Source organism: Henckelia pumila, chromosome 3 (assembly GCF_033568475.1).
Source record: "Henckelia pumila isolate YLH828 chromosome 3, ASM3356847v2, whole genome shotgun sequence".
NCBI classification, from domain to species: domain Eukaryota; kingdom Viridiplantae; phylum Streptophyta; class Magnoliopsida; order Lamiales; family Gesneriaceae; genus Henckelia; species Henckelia pumila.
This window is the reverse complement of record NC_133122.1, coordinates 19,448,717-19,470,733: the sequence shown is the minus strand read 5'-3', so window position 1 is coordinate 19,470,733 and position 22,017 is coordinate 19,448,717. Positions and strand designations below refer to the sequence as shown.

The window sequence follows — 22,017 nt, the reverse complement described above, 5'->3', positions numbered from 1 at the left end:
TTGGGAATAGATATGCTGACTTTGCATCACGCTACTGTGGATTTTTATCAGCGTCTGGTACAGTTTCATCCGGATAAGGTAGATAGCTGGTACTTTTATGGTGAGGGTGTGCGACCTCCGATGCCACTTGTATCGGCTCTGAAGGCATGTCATGTCTTGGAGTCAGGTGGGGAGGGCTACCTCATTTATACAGTTGATATGTCCACGAGTAATCCGGGTATCGATTAGCTATCGGTTGTCAGCGAGTTTTTAGATGTATTCCCTGATGAGATTTCTGGTTTTCCTCCGGTTCGAGAGGTTGAATTTGGTATTGATCTAGTACCAAGAACTATGCCTATATTCCGAGCACCTTATCGTCTAGCACCGTCAAAGATGAGGGAATTGAAACAGTAGTTGCAGGATCTGCTTGATAAGGGATATATTCGTCCGAGTGTTTCTCCGTGGGGAGCACCTGTTTTGTTTGTCAGGAAAAAGGATGGATCGATGCGATTATGTATTGATTACAGGCAGCTGAATAGTGTCACCATCAAGAATAAGTATCCTTTGTCATGAATTGATGATTTGTTCGATCAATTACAGGGTACTTCTATTTACTCCAAGATAGATCTGAGATCGGGATATCACCAGATGCGGGTACGAGACTCAGATATTTCTACGACTGCTTTCAGAACCAGATACGGGCATTATGAATTTCTGGTGATGCCATTTGGTTTGACGAATGCACCGGCAGTCTTTATGAATCTGATGAATCAGGTATTTCGAGAATATCTGGATAGATTTGTCATTGTCTTCATTGATGATATTCTTGTCTATTCTCATGACAAGGATGAGCATGCACAGCATCTGAGGATTGTGTTGCAGACGTTACGAGATAAGCAGCTGTATGCGAAATTGAGCAAGTGTGAATTCTGGCTTGATCGGGTAGTGTTTCTCGGTCATGTGATCTCTAGCGAAGGAATATCTGTTGATCCTAGTAAGATAGAGGCAGTGCTGAACTGGTCTCGTCCAATGATGGTTGCTGAGATTCGTAGTTTCTTAGGTCTAGCGGGTTATTACCGTCGGTTCATCGAGAATTTTGCACAGTTGGCCAGGCCTTTAACTCAGCTTACTCAGAAAGATGTTTCCTTCATATGGTCCTCGGATTGTGAGGATTCATTTCACGAGCTGCGTAGACGTCTTACTACTGCACCTGTGCTAGCTCTACCTTCTGGATCAGGAGGTTATGTTGTCTATACTGATGCCTCTGGTCAGGGGTTAGGATGTGTTCTGACACAGCATGGACATGTTATTGCCTATGCTTCTCGACAGTTGAAGACACATGAGAATAATTATCCAGTACATGATCTCGAGTTAGCCGCCATTGTATTTGCTCTCAAGATTTGGAGACATTATCTTTATGGCGAGAAATTTGAGATATTCACGGATCACAAGAGTTTGAAGTATTTATTCACTCAGGCAGAGTTGAATATGTGACAGAGACGCTGGATGGATCTTCTGAAGGATTATGATTGCGAAATCAAATATCATCCAGGTTCTGCTAATCTTACTGTTGATGCCTTGAGTCGGCAGGTGAGATTTTCTGCACTTCAGACTAGTGAAGTATCTCATATGATTCAAGAGTGTTGTTCATTGAGTTTTACGCTCAAGCACAAGAAAGTGAGGAATGGGATTCGATTGTATACTATTCTATCTGAGCCAGCATTGTATTCTCGGATCAGAGATGCTCAGATATCTGATGATAAGACTCATCGTTTGGCACGTCTAGCCAATGGAGTTAATACATCTGGATTCCATTATCAGGCAGATTGTTTATTATGCTTATCGAATCGAGTGGTTGTGCCTGATGTTGCGGAGCTCAGAAATGATATTCTTTCTCAAGCTCACAGGAGTCGATTATCTGTTCATCCTGGAAGTATGAAAATGTATAAGGACTTGCGAACTAGATTCTGGTGGAAAGGGATGAAGCGAAGTGTATATCAATTTGTTTCAAGATGTTTGGTTTGTCAACAGGTCAAGGCTGAACACCGACGACCAGGTGGATTACTGCAGAATCTTGAGATTCCCGAATGGAAGTGGGAGCACGTGACTATGGATTTTGTTACCCACTTGCCTATGACGTCACGTCAGTGTGATGCTATTTGGGTCGTTATTGATCGTCTGACAAAATCAGCACATTTCATTTCTTACAACCAGGAGTATTCTTATGATCGCATGGCACGCTTATATGTCCAGGAGATAGTGCGATTGCATGGAATTCCAGTGAGCATAGTCAGTGATAGAGACCCGCGATTTACCTTACGTTTTTGGGGTAGTTTTCAGCAGGCGTTGGGTACCAGTCTGAGTTTAAGTACTGCATATCATCCGGAGACTGACGGGCAGTCAGAACGGACGATTCATACATTGGAGGATATGCTACGTTCTTCTGTCATGGACTTTGGTTTATCTTGGCAGGATCAGTTACCTTTGATCGAATTTGCTTACAATAACAGTTATCATCGTAGTATTGATATGACACCTTTCGAGGCATTGTATGGTCGACGGTGTCGTACTCCGTTATTCTGGAATGAAGTAGGAGAACGACAAGTCGAGGGTCCTGAGTTGGTGGAGCAGATTGTAGACAAGGTAGATTTGATCAAGCGGAGAATCAAAACTGCTCAAGATAGACAAGCCAGTTATGCTAATATTCATCGCAGACCATTGCAGTTTGAGCCTGGTGAATATGTGTTCTTGCGAGTATCACCTTTCAGGAAGTGATGAGATTCGGTGTGAAAGGCAAGTTGCCACCTCGTTTCATTGGACCTTTCTAGATACTGGAGAAGATCGGAGATGTTGCTTATCGTTTGGCGTTACCGCCATCTCTTTCCAGTATACATAATATTTTTCATGTGTCATTACTTCGACAGTACATAGCTGATGAATCACATGTGATTCAGTCTTCTGAAGTTCAGCTAGAGCCAGATCTGTCGTATGTTGAACGACCACTTCGTATTCTAGACAGAAAGGAGAAAGTTCTTCGAAACAAGACTATATCACTTGTGATGGTACAGTGGCAACGCCGAGGCGTTGAGAAAGCAACTTGGGAAACCGAGAGCCATATGTGAGCAGAATATCCTGAGTTGTTTGCTTTGTACTTTTAATTACCATATAAAGATGTAATTACCGTTGTTGTAATAAAACATGGTTTTCTGTTTCATATTGTTATCTTAATTTGTCTTTAGATTTTATTTCGCGGACGAAATATCTAAAGGTGGGGAGAATGTAGTAACCCAGATTCCATTTTAAGATAATAATATGATAATCATGATTAAGAGTCCAGTCTAAACTGCTGAACTGTGGAGCTGCTGAACTGCAGCTAGGGAATATGAGCAGCTAGGGAAACATGAGCAGCTAGGGAATCTGCTGCTAGGTATTATATAGCTAGGGAATATGAGCAGCTAGGGAAACATGAGCAGCTAGGGAATCTGCTGCTAGGGATTATACAGCTAGGGATTCTTTAGCTAGGGAATTCTCTTGCTAGGGATTCTATAGCTAGGGAATTCTGCTGTTAGCCTGTTAGGGAATTTCGTTACTAAGGAAGTTCGAAAAGCTGCTAGGGAATCCCGAACTGCTATTAAGGAATCCCGACCTGCTGCTAGGGAATCCCGACCTGCTGCTAGGGAATCCCGAACTGCTAATAGGGAAGCCCGAACCCTCCAGGACAGGAAGGCAGGTGTGTGGACGCTTGCATGAATGACAGTTGGCGCCTAAGCATGAGCTGTCAATAATGGTAGTGACTCAGCCCAAGCATCTGATACGTGCCGTGCTTATAGGAGCTCGGACGTCTCGAAGTCAGCTCAAGAATCCCGATCACCCCAAATATTTGTCTATAAATAGGAGCTGGGGATTCAGTTATTTTTCACATCACTTCCATCTCACTTCATATCTTTACCCGAAAAAGAGTAGCTCGGGAGCTCGGGAGCTCGGGAAAGAGTAGCTCGGGAATTCGGGAAGGAATAGCTTGGGAAGGAAGAGCTCGGGGTCGGACCAAGAGGCCTGGTCGGGTCGGGTCAGACTTGAGACCAGGTCGGGTCGGGAGTTGACCTAGGACAGCTAGGGGTTGTCTTTTTCCAGCTTAGTTCAGACTTCGGTGTTAGGTACATACACATTGACTGAGATTGCCAGCGAGTATACATGTTTATATATTGCATTTATTTGGCATTATTATGTGGCATGATGTATGTTTTACCGTTTTCTATATTCATATATCATGTGCACATACACGTTGAGCCTATACCTTGTTATACCTGATTATAGAGCCGCTCAGCTCTATACTCGATAGTCTGTCACTGAGAGTACCGCGACGGCGGGGACATGTATGTCTGACTACTCTGGTGTATTAGATGAGTGTGGTTGCACCCAGAGGTTGATCCGTGCGATGGCAGCACTCATGTGGCGCCGGTACTGAGCATGACTTTTCAGATGACCATTTACCAGTCATCATGTTGCATGCATCATATACATATGTTTACTCATGTTTATGTACTGGCCGTTAGCGCTCACGTCCTAGTTGTTATCTTGGACACCCATTCCACGGGGCAGGTCGCAGGATGGACGGAGCCGGTAGCTCGAGGCAGGATTAGGGAGCCAGAGCTTTTCAGGGGATTTTATACAGCATGATTTGTTTAGCTATATAAATGTTTTAGACAGTTTATTTTAAGCATTTCAATATGGTTGTATCACTACAGATTTAAGTCTGGATATGTTTTCCTAAGCTGTTATGTAAATTATGGATTATGTTTCTGCACGTTTTTACTCTGTTAAGAATTTTGCTGTATTAAGTTTAATGCATGCTATTAGTTGCCAGTTAGTAGGTGATTTCATGCAGGGTCTCTACAGTGATACAAGGCTAGGGTTCTTCATTCTCAAGGCTAGATCATTTCTTCATCCAGGTTAATTCCAATCAAATCAATCAGGCAAGTTTTTACTGTTTTGAAACTCATTCAAGACTATATCTATTTTAAAGGTTTAACCCTAGGTGTTTTTATGACGATTGATGCATGTTTCTTGAAAAATTTCATGAGCATGACGTATAAACGTAAAGCGTGAGGTGTTCCTGATGTCTTTGATGTAGATGTATTGAGGATTGATGGATTTGAAGTTAAGATGCAAAAGTTTTTATAGGTTATGGTGATTTTGAAAGTTTTGAATCAAACTATTGATGTTGGTTGTTTTTGGGGCAAATTATTTTCAAGTTTTGAAGTTTTTCATTTCCGGGATTGATTCCTTGCAAAAGAAAATATTTTGGGTGAAGGAGAATAGTTTAAAGTTGAGAAAATCAAAAAATGAGGGTTTTTGGGGCATTTGTGCGTCGTTGCCTTGGAATCTCGGCAGCGAGCCTATCGCTCGAGCGTAACTTGTTGTCACTCGAGCGAGACGCACAGCTCGCTCGAGCGGAAAATTTCTGCGAGCGAGCGAGCGAGCAGGGTTCTATCCCAAATTTTTAAACTTTGCATGTGCAGTCTGAAATTCCATTTTATGATCTTTTAAGCTTTTTTAAGTGTTTTTAAGACATTTTATTGGATAAATTTTCAAAATGGATCATCCGGGACGGACAGAATGGCTCACGTGGATCGTTAAAGTTATGTATTGTATGTTTATGTGAATTTCTCATAAAAAACCTTTCTCATGAAATGTTTTGAATGAATTCACGCATGGTAGCATCACGATAAAGGTTTAAGAGCATGATTTTTTTGAAGTTGCGAGAAAAAAGTTGACGATGTGACACGTTATGATATGATAAGATGAATGTTATGTTGCATGGAAAATATTTTGATGAATTGTGCATCTTGTGGTGATTACATGGGGTATGAAATTCGGGATGAGCTCCAGAGCGGCTATCCAAACATGGCTCACGGGATGGTTATACGGGGTATGCAATTCGAGATAAGCTCCGGAGCGGCTATCCAAATAATGAAAGTTACGGGTGTAATGTCATATGCTTGTTGTACAACATAATCTACGAATGGCTCATTATGACGGTTGCCGCAATACACATATTTCATCACCCCTAAATGTTTTATGTTATGGCTTCATCAAGATGCATTTATGTTAAGTTTGTGCATGAAAAACTATGTTGATGCTCTTCTCCTTTTAAAGTTTCAGAAAAATCCTTTTTATGTGTTTTTTTGCTGAGTCTTTAGACTCACTATACTTGAATGGTGCAGGTGACGATGATGTTGATGCATTCATTGATGATTACGTTGGTGGACATGAAGAGGAGACAGGGGTCGGTCCAGCGGGCGATGCATGAGTGCGAGATTTTTGAATGAAAGTTGTTTAAACAAATTTTAAGTCTATGAGGGAAAACTAGTTTTATTATTTCTTTTGATAGCCATGTTTGGCAAAGTCTTTTGAATGTTTATTTCATTATTTTGTGCACTTTTAACATTCTTATTTAATAAAGAATATGATGTTTTCGCAAAGTTTTTTTTTATTTTCCCCAAAATCTTTTAAGTATGTATGTTTGAGTAATGCTCCAATAAATATTGGAACGTTACTGTACCACCTAAAATCTAATCTACTAAATCGCATGTATTTAATTTAATAAATATTATGATTTTTATTTTTAAGTTTATAAGTTTATTTGATTTAAATTCTTTATTTGAATTATGTGTTAATAGAATATTACTTATTTATTCAAATGATTTTATTGTGCAATTTAATTGTTTTAAAGATTTTAAAGGTTTAAGGTTTTTGCCTATTTAAATGATTTTTGATTTTAATTATCTAGTTTATTCTTTTAAGTGATTTTAACTGTTTAGCTTATTTGTTTGGATATCTTCGAGTGTCCAATTTATTTATTCTAAATAACCTAAGTTTAGCGGTTAGTTATTTTAAATTATTTTAAATGCCTAGATTATTTATTTAAATCATTTTTAATTGTCCAAATTATTTTAAAGGTTTTTATTTCTGCTTGGGTATTTATTTAAATTGCTTTTAAACGATAATCTAGCCTGTTTAAATTATTTTAATCGTTTTGCTTATTATTTAAATATTTTATTTATTGATGTGACATCAAAATATTTAAGTATTGAAAATTAGCATTTTCAAACCCGGTAAATAGAATTTAAGTATTTAACTCTTGAATTTTTAAACTTTGAAAGTTTGCGGGGAATTTGAAACTAACTTTTTTCATGTTATACATTGATCTACCTTTTCTTACACACAACCCAATTTAGAGCTCAGTCCAAACCCCGGCCCAACTCAAATCACACGGCCCATTGAAGGAATTTATTCAGGCTCATTTAATCGGCCCATTTCCTTTCCTCTTCTCCAAGTCTTAGCCGATGTGATCTTCTCATTTCCTCTCCAGTCTCACTTCAATCGCGATCCGCCCCCTTCCATTCAGCTTCCGGCCGCTGCTAGCAGCCCTCCAGGCGAGCTGAACAAGGTCTTTCCTCCCTTCCTCAGCTTGATTCCAGCGGCCGAGCTTCCCACGAGCCCCATTTCTGATCTTTCACGGTTTAAGGCAAGATTTTTGGGTTTCTTTGGCCACCAAGTAGATTAATATGTTGTGTGCTTGTATTTCTCTCTTGCATTGCCGAATTTTATTTGAGTTTAAGAAGTGGCTCGGTTTTCTGATTTCTTGATGGTCGTTCGTTGCTTTGGGTTCTTTTCTACGTTTAGCTATTTGTGCCCTCTTCGAATTTTCTTTGCAATATATATTCGTGTCTATGATTTCTATGCATAGTTTTCTTGTGTTGGATAGATTTGAGCAAAAGCCATTTCATGTTGCGTCTGCTTTAGTTCTCAGATTCTGCGTTTGTTGAGTTCATGTTTCATTCGAGTTTGCATGTTGTTGGATGGTGAAATAGGGGCTACCATGGGTGAGAACGTAGCTCACATGGTAGCGCTTAGGTTGTGTCGGATATAGCTAACAAATGGGTTGAAAGGTTGTTGGTTAGATGTTGAAGGAGTGGGGTTTTCTGGGGGCTGGGGCTTCCTTGAGCTGGTAGTGTCTTAAGGATAGGGGACAATGTTCGAGCTTGGATGCTGGAAGGAATCGGGTTTTGAGCTGGGATTTGGCTAGGGCAGGGGCTGTCTCGAGGTGGGAATCGGCTTGGGAAAAGGCTGTTTTGAGCTGGGAATTTGGTTTGGGAGTGAGGGGCTGCTGATCATGTGTTGTAGGAGCTGGGTTTTGGGCTCGAGGTCAGGCGCTGCTTCGAATAGGGCATTTGATTTGGGTCGAGGATCAAGGGTCGGTCTTGGAGGAAATCGGTTCTTAGGTATGGGCAGGGGATGTCTCCTTTGAGTCACACTAGGCTTGGAGAAAGCTGTCCTAGTGGTTTGAAGAGGACTTAAGGAATGGTCTAGTTCTTAGCTTATAAGTTGTTAACATGGGAGATCAATGTTTAAGTGTCTTGAGAGGGAGATGAACTGAGATTTGGTGAGCAGAAATGTCCAAGTGTTGAGGGCTGTCCAGAAATGGTCATGTAAAAAAGGGTTGCACTAATGTTTTGGCTAAGGGAATGAATTTAGGAATAGTCTAGGAAGTTAGAGAAATGTCTTTTCAAGCGGGAACTAATTTGGTTAAGTTTTGATCGAGTTCTAGGCTATCGAATGGTAAAGTGCAATATTTTGGTCATTAAGTGTTGCTACCCGGGATACGTCCTAAGTGCCAGAAAAGTAAGTTTAGAATCTTAGCCATGGGTTTCCACCTAAATCACCATCCTTGTCAACCATCTTTTATCATTTGCTTGTGAATCGAGTAATCGAGTACATATTTTCAAAGAAAGTCATTTTCTTAAATGCATGCTATATCTTTGTGTCGAGTCAAGTAAGAATAAAAGAAAATATTTTTGAACGAAGTGAAATGATTGTGACTATAAAAATGACGTGTATGTGTGGGGTTGAGAGACGTCTTGGCCTACCTTACCAAATATAGAAATGACGTGTATGTGTGGGGTTAAGAGAAATCTTGGCCTACCTTACCAAATATAGAAATGAAGTGTATGTGTGGGGTTAAGAGAAATCTTGGCCTCCCTTACCAATCACAGGGCAAGACGAGTTTTGGAGATATCCTGACTTCCTTGCGGCATAGTGCACTGCAGCCATGATCATGATCGAAAACACAGGGTCACAATTCAAGGATCTAAGTTCACAGTTACAGTTACAGTTTCAATTTCAGTTATAGATCAGTTCTAATTTGACTCGACTTCGTTTATATTCAGTTTCAGTCACACATGAGATTAAGTAAAGTTTAAGAAAGTTCCCAAGTTTAATTGTGTGAGTTCATTGCATGCATTACATCTCATTCTCATTTATCATTCAACTTTTCGGAGTAAGTTTCAAAGTATATTAAGTACTAGTATTTTAAGTATTAAGCATGTAATTTTAAACCCTCGTTATTTTCTCCATATTCTTGTTGGGCCCCTAGGCTCACTACATCTACTTGGTGCAGGTAATAGTTATCATCGAGATTGCAAGGCAGGACTTTCGAGTGGACTGTGATGCGGGCACAGCACATCCCTCTGACCATGCCAATCTTCCGCAAAAGTTTATTTTAGCAATTTAAAGTCTTTTATTTGTTGATTGGATAAATGATATTGTAAAAATTTATAAATTATTTGTGGGCATGTAAATATGTAAATTCTTAATCTTTTGTTGTTCGAAAGGTTGAATTTCTTCTCCGGTTCTCGTTCCTTTCTTGGTCTAATTTATTTAGTGTTGTTTGTTTTTCTCTAAAATTTGTTGTCTGTGACAGGTGGTTTGTAATTTAAATAGATAGGTCATGCCGAAATTTTGAAAAAAATTCGTATTTTATTTAGTTTAATTATAAGTAGTAGTTAGGGTCGTTTCAGTTACAGATACCGTGATCGATTGGTTTCACTAGGTATGTCGCCTTCTGATTAGCCACATTACCTTGAACTATAGTCAAATAGTGTAAATTGATTGAAGATTAAAATGAAATGCAAAATGGTTCTAATTTTGTCACGGTATTCATTCTTTTACTCATGTAAATACGCAAAACGACAGCATTTTCTTAAGCAAGAATTTCCTCTAGATATATGTAAACTTTATTTTAAGGAAAAACTCTGAATACCTTTTGCCTACATCTCTTTTGTTTGAATGCTCTCCTTTTTTCATAGATTTAGAAATTTAAATATAGTATTTTTGAAGTATGATTACAATTTCAAATAGCTTTCGCCATTTTAATCTCATATTTGTCCATTTGTCCGTAACTAAACAGGATAAACGGCGCCTATTGATTGATTTTCTATGTACTGAATGTGTGGCTTCCAAAATCTAAGGGGGGTCATACATATGTATCCCTCCAATATTGACGATTTTGATAGATTTAAAAATTTAAATATAGTTTTTTTGAAGTAAGATTACAATTTCAAATAGCTTTCGCCATTTTAATCTCAAATTTGTCCATTTGTCGGTAACCAATCTCTAATTATATTTTATGAAAAATATTCACGATTATATACCTCAGTGGCTGGACTCCTCGGTGACTGCGTAGAAATTGTTTTTTTTGGCTACTCGGTCTACTCGGCTAATTTCCGCGTAGAAATTGTTTTTTTAAATCTTTACTATTTGTTTATACCCATGAATGTTGCCCCTCCAGTTATTTATCCAAGAAACTGAAAGAATATATTGTTTTGCAACAAGATATTGCCACTGATGATGGATTTTTTCTTTACCTTACTATTGATGATGGAACCATCGAAAATATTCCTTAATTTACTATTATGATTCTTTCTTTACTTTACTATTGATGATGGAACAATCGAAGAGATTATTTACTTTACTATTTTGATGATACACAATGTACTGATTAGTATTTTTATATTTTTCCATAAGATGCAATTATAAGGTTGTGTGCCGAGTCGAGGGTCCCAAATGGTTCAAGCATGCCCAATTCGAGGGTGCGAAACTTGACTCGACTCTAATTATTTCAAGCTACATGTCACGGACTTAACCCTTCTAAGATCACGTGTGGCCTTTACTCCTTGACTTCGCTCCTTACAAGTACTAGTAAAGCAGCCTTTGTAACGCATGTATTTGTGCTAGTATTTAAGTAAGAACACAAGAGAGCTTGAAGAATGTTTTGTATTCTTTCTCAACTTGATTCTTTACAAATGAGGGCTTGCACCCTTTTATAGTTGAGCTTGTTACGATGGATGGCTAGGATCACTTTGATCCGACGGTAGAGATTAACTCTCTAGAAGGTTCTATAATTTACATAATTTTAAATCCTTCTTTCTACATGATTCTATACAAGTCATATGTATATACAAGTGTATTCTAGAGAGTTCTACAAAATTCTATGACATGAATAATGTAGAGCAATAAGTGTTTAAAGTCTGTGTTGCCAACACGACAAACCAACATTGATGTTTTGAGATGATCAAATTCAGGGAGAGCATTAGTTATTTAACTCAGGGGGAGTTAATTGCACTTGTATGTGAGTTTTTTCTAGAAAGGTAAAAAAGAGGAGATTGAAAGGAACTTGTTTTCACGTGCCTTAGAGATTTTTTTCTTAATTGCGATAAAATTCTATTTAAAAGTTTTGTCTTTCTTAGACATGTTTAAATTAGTAGATAAATATTATCTCATGCTCAATAGAATTTCATTCCTAACAAAGTCTTGTTTTCATATTTTATAGGATTCTATTCAATGAAGGATTCCCTAGGTCATTGAATATCTATTTAAACAAAGGAAGTGGATCCATGAAAAAAAGGACGAATAGAGAGACCAGCGAAGTGAGATCAACAGATAGAATAATTAAGAACATATTGAGAGTTGATCTAGATTTTTTTGAAGACGATCGGTCGTTGCTGAATTACCGTGTTGCCGTGAAGTGTTGGAAACATTTGAAGATCATGCGAGTGAAGTGTTGATTCGAAAGTGGTTATTTGTTGATTTCGGCAGACGTGTTCAAACATACTATTGGTTTTTATATTCTAGTTTTTACTAGTTTTTAGGATATTTATTTTCTCAACTTGTTGAGAAAAATAGGTTTTAATACACAGTCACTAGTACTCCCTCCGTCTCGATTATATAGTCCAAATTTTTTTCACACAGATTGAGAAAAATCATTGGAAAAATAAATTTTATACAAACTTCATATTTTTTTCTCTATTTAATGTATTTAAAAATGATTGCATAATTTTCAAGGTATAGTTAATAGGGGTATATTAGTAAAAGAGTGTAAAAAAATATTACTAGATATGGTATATGACTATATATTTGGGACAAACAAAAAAGAAAACGTGGACTATATAATTGAGATAGAGGATGTAGTGATCCGCACCGTGATCACCTACTAATCAAGAGCTTAGGCATGCAATTAACTTAATTAAACATAATCAAAGTAAATCAGCGGAAAAATATAACAATCCAAGAGAAATAGATCTGAAATAGTTATACAACCATAACGAAGACAGTGTATCAACAATTCAAACCCAAATAATAAAAAGCCAGACCGGAACCCAATCCACCATTACTGCCATCTTGCAACTACGGTCTCCCTGAGCCTCCTGCTCTATCTAGTCTGAGACATGCCCCGTGGAATAGGGTGTCCAAAATAGTACGAGAACGTGAGCATAAAATGCTCAATACGAGAGTATTAGTATACAATATTATATGTGAATGTATGCAAGTAGTGTACGGGTACAAAGACTCGAGGTCAAGAATTTCTGGTCAATAACAAACTTGGGTCATGGGTATGTAGCACTCTGCGCCATCGCACCAGGAGGTGGCTCTCATACCCGACAGTGGAATAACGGTGACCTGACACGAATCCACATGTTCAACCATCCACTAACAAGATAGGGTAAACACCCTACTACAGGATATCACAAGGATACAAGTTCAAGATGTTAATGCATAAAGCATAATAACATGTCATAATATATGCAGATAAAATCGTGTCATATAATCAATGCAACACATAATACATGCATACTCAGTCTGGATATCTCGAACAGTACTTATGTACTTTAATTCTACTAGGCAAGCTACACCAGCTCTATTGTTCAAGCCTATAATCACAAGATTCACTAGATCACTAAACAATATCTAAAAGTCTTAACTTAGCCAATAGATACTCCCAAAATATTTATAGGATCTCGAGTATACCTCCATCCATCATCAGCCTTTTGTTGTCGAATACCCCAAAACTTGGGCACCACTCCGCTACGACTCCGGAGCACCTAGCCAAAGCCTCGGACCAAGCCTAGGAAGGCTGGAAACGCCCCAAACTAACCAAGAAACGAGGTTGGAAAGAGTGAATTGGCACTTGAAATGGGCTCCCGCACGCCCTATTTATAGACCGAGTTCGGAAGCTCCGAACTCCTCTTCGGAAACTCCGAACTCGCATGCATGCCACTTCGCAGATATGCAACGATCGGGAGCTCTGAACTCTTCTTCGGACGTTTCGATCGCACTTCGGACGTTCCGAACCGTCTGTAGCCTCCGAACCCTTAACCATGCTTCCGAAGTGTTCGGACCCTTCGAACTTGGGTTCGGACCTTCCCGAACTGTTCTTATTTAAAAAATCATAAATTTCCCAATTAAATCCAAATTAAGTCTTTAATCCATGCTTAATCATTTTTAATCACTTAATCTTGTAAAATAGGTTTGGGTTACTACAGAGGGATTATTGATTTTTGTAAACTGATTTATTTTTCTAGTGATTATTTGGCTCTGAGGCACCGCGCAAGTATTGATTACTTGTTCATAAATATCCTTGTTTTTTTTTATTATTTAAGTTTATTTATTACACTGCATATTGTTTTGAAGTATTGACAATACTAAGAGATAACACTTACTAAAAAAATTACTGTTGGTATTTTCTGATTGAGACGTCAAACCCTTTCAAATATTATATCATCACTTTCATTCTTATATAAAATGGTACTAGAAATTAAATGTAGTACAATTTTTTTATAAAAAAAAAATGGTGTGTCTATATAAAATGTTTTTATTGTATTAATCAGTTTTATGAAAATGACAAACTCAAATTGTTGTTAAGACTTCATTATATAGTTCATTATAAACTATTTAAATATTAATTTTTAATCATGTGGATTGAGACAATATATCCCCTTTATTCTAAACAAAATAATAATTTAATAGGTTTTTTATAAATAAATATTAGAAAATTTTATTCAAAGAATAAGGTGATTTTCTGGCGTTTTTGAAAAATAACAAAAAAATGAAAAGATCCAGAAAAATAAGTTCCCATCAAGCAAACATATACATTGACGCCAATAGGTTTATAAAAATTTGTTTTTTTAAAAAAAATAATGGCAAAAATATGACATTTTTCGAAAAAAAAAAAAAAAAAAAAAACTGGTAATAGTTTTGGCCATTTCTTTAAATGTTAACGAGGGAATCATAATTTTTTAAATTTAAATATATATTATTAATAGATAAATTAATCATTTATTATTTTAATGAGTATTTTGTTCTATATAAAGTAGATATAAATTTGATTACATAAAAAATTATCATGTTTCACTAATACTTGTATCGCATTTTTTGAATTAATATAAGAAAGTAAACCTATATTGTTTCGAGTACATAAAAAATTAGTGATTGATTTTTATTGTTTTTAATCATTATTAATTATATTAACTAATATAAGATAAAATTCTCTGAAACTTTTGTATACAATGAAGAAAGTTAGAGATTATATAAAACTATTTAAATTTCAATTAACAAAAAAAAAAAAGAAAATAGAATCATTCACTACATTTCTCATAAAACTAAAATACTTTCTCTTTCCAAAAAAAAAACTAAAATATTCCAACAACAAAATTGTGTTAAGTAAATATTTTTTTAAAAAAAAAAAAAAAAAAAAACTCTAGTAATTTTAGATTTGTGCATAAAATTCATCTTGAAACTATATGACACTGAATTAGTTGATTGAAACTCGAAGGGCGCCCCCGTTACTGCTCTTAAATAAACCGAACACCATAATGTCTCTTTTACATTTACTGCTCTTTAAATAAACCAAACACCATAATGTCTCTTTTACATCAAAGTTAACCATAAAATTTATCTGCAACCACGAAATGGTCAGTTTGAGATGGAGAATCACTGATTTTTTTTAAAGCTAAAAATTACTGCCATTGATAACCTCAATGATCCTGAAACTTTCTTTAATCTACTTCTGCCCTTTCTTCAACAGCACACCACCAATCTTCTTCAACATACTGCCATTCTTCTTTTTACCGAAGTCGTCATCGATATCTTCAGAATACGGTGAACCCAACTTCCCGGAAACTGAGTGATAGTCCAAAGAACCTGTTCTTTTCACATATTTACCATTATTTTCAGTAGAGAGCATCGCAGCGGCTACTTCAGCAGCTTTTCTCCATTGATCTGATTGAACTTTCAATCTCCTTAGTTCAGTTTCAATCTCTAAGTTAGCAGCTTGCGTTGCATCAAGCTGCTCGGTAGCACGCATGGTTTTTCTTCGACTTTTTTCAGATTCCTCGGTCAAATATCCAATTTTTATCAAGGCTTCTTGTTGGGCTGCTCTTGATGCCTCGGTTAAAGCAATGGCCTCGTTAGTTGCTTCCTTTCTCTCTGTTTCCTTCTTCGAGATTTCAGATTTCAGAATCTTGTTTTCTTCTCTCATGGTTAGCAACTGAGTCTCTTTCTCGAGTAAACATGCCTGCAGATCTTTGAGGAGTGATTCTGACTTCTCTAGCTCTGCTTCAAATTCGGATTCTTTTTCAGCTGGTGAATTTTCTTTGATCTTTAATATCAACCCCTTGTTCTCCTGTGAAATGCTTTTCAAATCATTATCTTTCTCAGTCAGTTTTGCCCTCAATGTGTCAGCTTCGACTCGGTGATCTTTAATATTTGCCTCTATTTCAAGATGTTTCTTGTACGATTCTGATTTCACATTCTCAAGAAGTTCATTGGCTTTATTTACCTCATAGGTGCTACGATTGTATTCATCTTGATGTCTTCTTTCAGCAGTCTCCAGTGCTGATCTTAAACGATCAACTTCATGCTTCAAATCCATGAGTTCGTTTTTCCGGACTTCTGTTTCAACATCATCAAAAGAATATGCTGAGATCTTGTTGCGATTACTTATGCCAGACTCGAGACTCCTGACTACATCCTCCAATGAAACTACTCTATTTTTCGAATCTTCCAACTCCGAGAACAACTTTTTGTAGCATTCCCTGGCAACAGCATTTTTAGAGTGTAATGTTTCTTCAGTAATCTTCACATCTTTCAATTGCGTTTGAGCGCTACAAACAGCTTCAACGGCATGAGCTTCAGACTCTCGGGTATTATTTAACTGGGTCTTTAATTTCTCAACCAACTCAAGAGTTCCGTTGAGTTCGCACCTCAACATGTGTATCTCAACACAAGCTGACTCAGCCTGCCTAGCATGCGTAACTTCTGACTCGGAAGCCCTGTCCAGTTGAATCTTGAGATTTTGAATCTCATTCATTGCGGAAGCCAAAGCAGAAGAGTCCATAAAATGTTGCTTTTCTAATGCATCGAGTTCAGATTTCCATGCTCTATCTCTATCCTGAGAGATCTCTCGTAATTCTTGGAGACGGGCTTCTTCAGAGTTGGAAAGTTCCTTAAGTTGCTTCTGAGTTTCCTCGAGTCTAACAGACATGACTGCCAGCTGTTCCTTGGCTTCCTGGCATTCCTGCTGGGCACTTTGCCTTGATGACATGGGGGAGCTCAAACGATCCTTCGCCCTCTTTAGTTCCTCTTCCAGCTGAGCTATCTGAGATTCCAATTCAGACACCCTGCTCGGTCTTTTCTTCTTTGGTATTGGACAAAGTACAGACATTTAAAGAGTGGTTTAGAAAAGTAGCATAGAAGAAACATGGATTATGATGACAAACTGCAAAAGTGGGATGACGCCAGATATCCATGTATCTGACCTCGAAGGTAGAAGTTCATGTTGTAGACCACCCCTTAGTTTGGATGATATAGATCTCATTGCATTTTAAATCCTTTATCCAACATTTTGTTTATTTTGTATACGACGTGGTACTAACCAATCGTCCCGTTTTCAGAATGATTTGAAACCCATCACTCCAAATATTATTGAAGTGATTGCTTGTGTAATTATATAGTTTATGAAACATATTCACGATTATATACCTCAGTGGCTGGACTTCTCGGTGACTGGCGACCAACAACCTTAGGACTTCTGTTTCTGGATGTTTTGCCAACTGGACTTGGCGACAAAACAGGATCAGATTCGGATCTTGGGATTTTGAGTTTCCGGACCGCCCGTGTCACGACCACAGGTGCCTTTTGAGGTGCATCAAGGGAAACAGGTCTGCAGGCAAGAAACGATCGATTTTTTTATGAGAAACAAATTCCTCCCAATCTAACAAGAAAGGGAATCGACAACCCAATTTTGAAACATCTACAAAGCAAAGCAACAACAGAAAACCAAGAAAAACAGCATTTCGTACAATAAGGTAAACTTACCGAGCATTAGAGTCCTGCATACTTTATGTCAAGTGATAAATGTCTGCAACTCTGCAACATTTTACAGAAATTTGACTGAGGAATAAAATTTTTGAGATGCAATAACATAGGAAAATACCAATCTTTAATCCATTTTCAATTAGAAAACAAAACTAAATGGAAAAGCACGTAGAAGCTAAGTTATCCCTTGAAAGGAAAACGACAGAAACAACCTCCACTACCACAAAACCAACCCATGAAAATTGGAAAGAAGGAAAAAAAAAAAAAAAAAGGTAAACAGAGAATGAAAATAGCTTTCGAATGATCAATAAATATCATAAATTTTGCCTTCCATTTTACTCCAGGATTTGAACGCTTGCACTTTTTTAGGAATAAGAATCATTGATACAACATTAAAAGCAGAACATTGTATAACCTACAAGAAGCAGCAGAAAAAGTAAAGAGTTCTACTATTCAACACCACAAAAGATGCACAGTTCAACATTGTAATTAAAGAAAAAAGGTTTATAATATTTAAATCTTTGCCTATATTTTTTAGCTATTCTTAAAAAAGGGAAAAAAAAAACAAGGGTTTATACTCTCAACCAAATTCAGTAATTTATGGCAAAATACAAAATGCAACACAGACAAGTGAACAACTCACATAGAAAAGAATTGCAATAAGCCATAATAGCATTTGATAAAAAGGGAGAGAGGCAGAATCATTAACTTTCAAAATGCTGGACCATAGACAAGAAGCGACACTCCGAGCACAAAAGATTTCAAGTAGTCAGAATATTTTCAAGAAAATCGAAATCCACGTTGAGATATTTATGTCCCATTTTTCTTCTGAACTTCTTAAACATAAAGTATGCAAAAATAATTTTTTCAGCACTCCACAATCCACGCACAAACACTCCCCAAGACAATACAAGCAAAGCAGAACTATAAACATTCAAAACTTGCTATGCCTCCAGCACTCGAGCTTTAAATCCTTACAAAACTAGCCCACATTGAAAAAAATCTTCAACAAACTTCCATATTCAAAACTCAGCAGATCTTTTAAGCACATAAATGCAGGAAAAAAAAAGAGCCCATTAGAAAAATCATAAAAATAGCCGGAACAAGCAGAACCCACGTGAGGAGGGGAAAAAAACAGCCATTAGACTCACCAAGAAGAAGAAAGCAGTCAAAAGAAAGCGAAAGTTTGAACCTTTCTTCACAGATATATGAATTAATAACAGCAAACTTGTTACTGCTGTAAATCTCACACGATTCTCAAGAAAATAGTGAAATGAATTCGAAAACCCTAATCTTGGTAGGGCAAGAACGTTTGGGGCAATGTGTGTGTGGTGTTCCCGAGTATTGCTACCATTATTTTGTTTTTTTGGTCAGAACTCAGAAAATAACAATGGGGATGTCCCGCTTTCTGTATAGGGCGTGTTTGGTATACTTGAAATTTGGAAGGAAGCAACCAACAAGCTAGATGGCCAAAAATAAAAATCACTATGGGATCCTGATTTAGGTCCTGATTGGATGTTTTACTTGGTTAAAGAACTAATCTTATGGGACTTTGACTTGTTTGAAAATTCTTAGTGAATCTCAATTTTTATTTTTATTTTTTTTACGAAAAACTTGTAACAATTTATTCATAAAAGGTAAGGTTTTTCATTATAAGATTGATCAGTTAATGAGAAATACTAACAGACACGCAAATAAAAAGTGCGGGGAGATGCAAGCAAATTTCGCTTAGAAATGAGAGATTTTATTAATCGTCCTTTGAACATATAAAAAGTAATTAATATCTAAAGTAGACATCAAATTTATTGCAGTAATTTATATGTTAATGTCTTGAGTTTTAAATATATCTAAATTTGATGTTTATCACATAATTCGTCTAAATCACATTTACCGATCAAGAAAACAGTGATTTAAAATTTTTTATTATTCAAATGAAATCAGAAGATTTAAATTTAATATATAAATCGATAATTTTTTTGGTTGGGAGCAAATAATCGTACACATATCACATACTATCCGACCAAAAAAAAAACTTGACTTCATTAAGCGCAACTCAAGTGGAAGGTTCAATTTAAGATCTTTTTTTTTTTTTTGAAGAAAGGTTAACTTTAAGATCGATAATTCATCAAGTTGATGATTACCTGGTTCAAGTGTGTGTGTGTGTGTGTTTTTTTAAAAAATAAAACTAGTTCATTATCATAATACATCTATATTCTATCTATTTTATTAAAGTTGAGGGGTTGGTATTTTGATATGACCAACATATCTTTATTTTACCCTTTAGTATATATTTAATTATCAAAATATCATTTTATTTTTTTCATTGATAACTACTTATTTATAAAAATATCACGTTTATAAATTTATTTTTTTAATTACAAATACTTTACAAAATTGTTCTCTATTTTTTTAGATTTATTTTTAAAAAATGTAATGCATAAGCACGCAACGCGTGCTCGGGAGTCCTGATTATTAGTTTTAGTTATAAGAAATTATGGATGTAGGAGACGGGAACCAATGCCCCAAAATCCAAACTAATCTATAAATTTCTCGATTCGATGATCGCGAAACAAAACAACAATTAATAATATCCAATCGTTAGATTTTACAGTCATCAATAATCAATCAAACCAATTTTGGGTTCGAGTTACGCGTATATTTTTCATTTCTTCGTGTCCAAACACGGTCTTGCAACGAAAAGCCCTCGCTCCTTGGTCATGGCGCTTTTAAGTTGGAATTTGAAAAATAAAATATTTGAACAATATAATCTGACAAAGCCCAAAAGTTGTGGGGTTGCTTCATGGAATCAGTTCACTGCTGGCCCAATTTGGTTGCATGTCCACGTCCCAAATTTACCAAAAATTTATAATAACTAAGCTCAAATAATTAAATATGTTGTGAAAAAGTAAAAATTTACGGTAAAAAGTAAATATTTCAAAACTCAAAATATATCAAACTCTACACTTTATAATATTTTTCTCTCAACTTCAATTGTATTTTTCATCACAAATGAAAACCTATTTATAGATCCACATTTGAGATTAGTCCAAAAATTAAAACATCATCATCTACATCATCACACACTAATTTTCCACATTTTACAACTCAATATTCAACATTCAATATTCAATATTCAACATAATAATAATATATTTTTCAACACTTCCCCTTGTGATGATGACCGTGATATGATGACTGTATTCATTACGTGTTTTATACTGCCTCGTTAAAAACCTTACTAGAAAAAACCCAGTGGGATAAAAACCATAGTAAGGGAAAAAGAGTGCAGCCACGTAAACTCTCCCTCATGTTAACATGAGTGATTCTTCACATATTCCGTAGATTGCGCATCCCAATGTTGTATATATGCTTTCTGAATATCGTCGTGGGAAGAGCCTTTGTGAAGAGATCTGATGAGTTCTCACTTGATTGAATGTAACAGATATCAATATCTTTATTCTTCTCAAGCTCTTGAGTGTAGGCAAAGAATTTTGGGGGGATATGTTTGGTTCTGTCACTTTTGATGTATCCTTCTTTCATTTGAGCAATACGTGCAGCATTATCTTCATATAGTGTCACAGGCTTCTTTTCTACTGTCAATCCACACGATATTTGAATATGTTTGGTCATTGACTTTAACCATACACATTCACGACTTGCTTCATGTAATGCAATAATCTCGGCGTGATTTGATGAAGTTGTTACGAGTGTTTGTTTCTGTGAACGCCAAGAAATTGCGGTGCCTCCACGAGTAAATACATATCCGGTTTGGGAACGTGCCTTATGTGGATCAGATAAGTATCCAGCATCAGCATAACCAATGATACTTTGATTGGTGTCTTTTGAGTACAAAAGTCCCAAATCTGTCGTTCCTCGTAGATAACGGAATATATGTTTAATTCCGTTCCAGTGCCTCTTTGTTGGATATGAACTGAATCTTGCCAATAAATTTACAGCAAAAGATATATCAGGTCTAGTGCAATTTGCAAGATACATAAGGGCACCAATGGCACTTAGATATGGTACTTCTGGACCAAGAATAACTTCATCATCTCCACATGGACGGAATGGATCCTTTTCTATGTTTAATGATCTTACAACCATTGGAGTACTTAATGGATTTGATTTATCCATATTAAAACGTTTAAGGATCTTTTTTGTATAATTTGTCTGGTGAACAAAAATTCCACATTCTTTTTGTTCGATTTGCAAACCCAGACAATACTTGGTTTTTCCAAGATCGTTCATTTCGAATTCTTTCTTCAAGTACATCATAACTTCTTGAATTTCTTTATTCGTTCCAATGATGTTTAAATCATCAACATATACAGCAATAATTACACATCCGGATGTTGTTTTCTTGATGAAAACACAAGGGCATATTGGATCATTTACATATCCCTTTTTCATCAAGTGCTCACTTAGCCGATTATACCACATTCGGCCGGATTGCTTTAACCCATATAATGATCTTTGCAATTTTACAGAATAAAATTCTCTGGGTTTTGAACTTTGTGCTTCAGGCATCTTAAATCCTTCAGGGAT

The 22,017-nt window shown here is 36.4% G+C and overlaps 1 protein-coding gene across 4 annotated transcripts; it reads right to left on the bottom strand.

Annotated features, from left to right (window-relative positions):
• Positions 1-14,960: 14,960 nt before the first annotated feature.
• LOC140891878 (interactor of constitutive active ROPs 2, chloroplastic-like) lies at positions 14,961-18,834 on the bottom strand. Of its 4 annotated transcripts, none has more exons than XM_073300547.1 (4): positions 18,624-18,834; positions 17,473-17,523; positions 17,137-17,317; positions 14,961-16,792 (listed from the first exon to the last, which is right to left on the bottom strand). In XM_073300547.1, exons 2-4 carry the CDS (start codon positions 17,490-17,492, stop codon positions 15,158-15,160), a joined length of 1,836 nt encoding a protein of 611 aa, XP_073156648.1. In that variant the 5' UTR covers positions 17,493-17,523; positions 18,624-18,834; the 3' UTR covers positions 14,961-15,157. The 4 variants fall into 4 exon arrangements, with proteins under 4 accessions (XP_073156648.1, XP_073156650.1, XP_073156651.1 ...); XM_073300549.1 differs by having other exon boundaries at positions 14,961-16,789; XM_073300550.1 differs by having other exon boundaries at positions 14,961-16,753.
• Between the last annotated feature and the right edge of the window lie 3,183 nt (positions 18,835-22,017).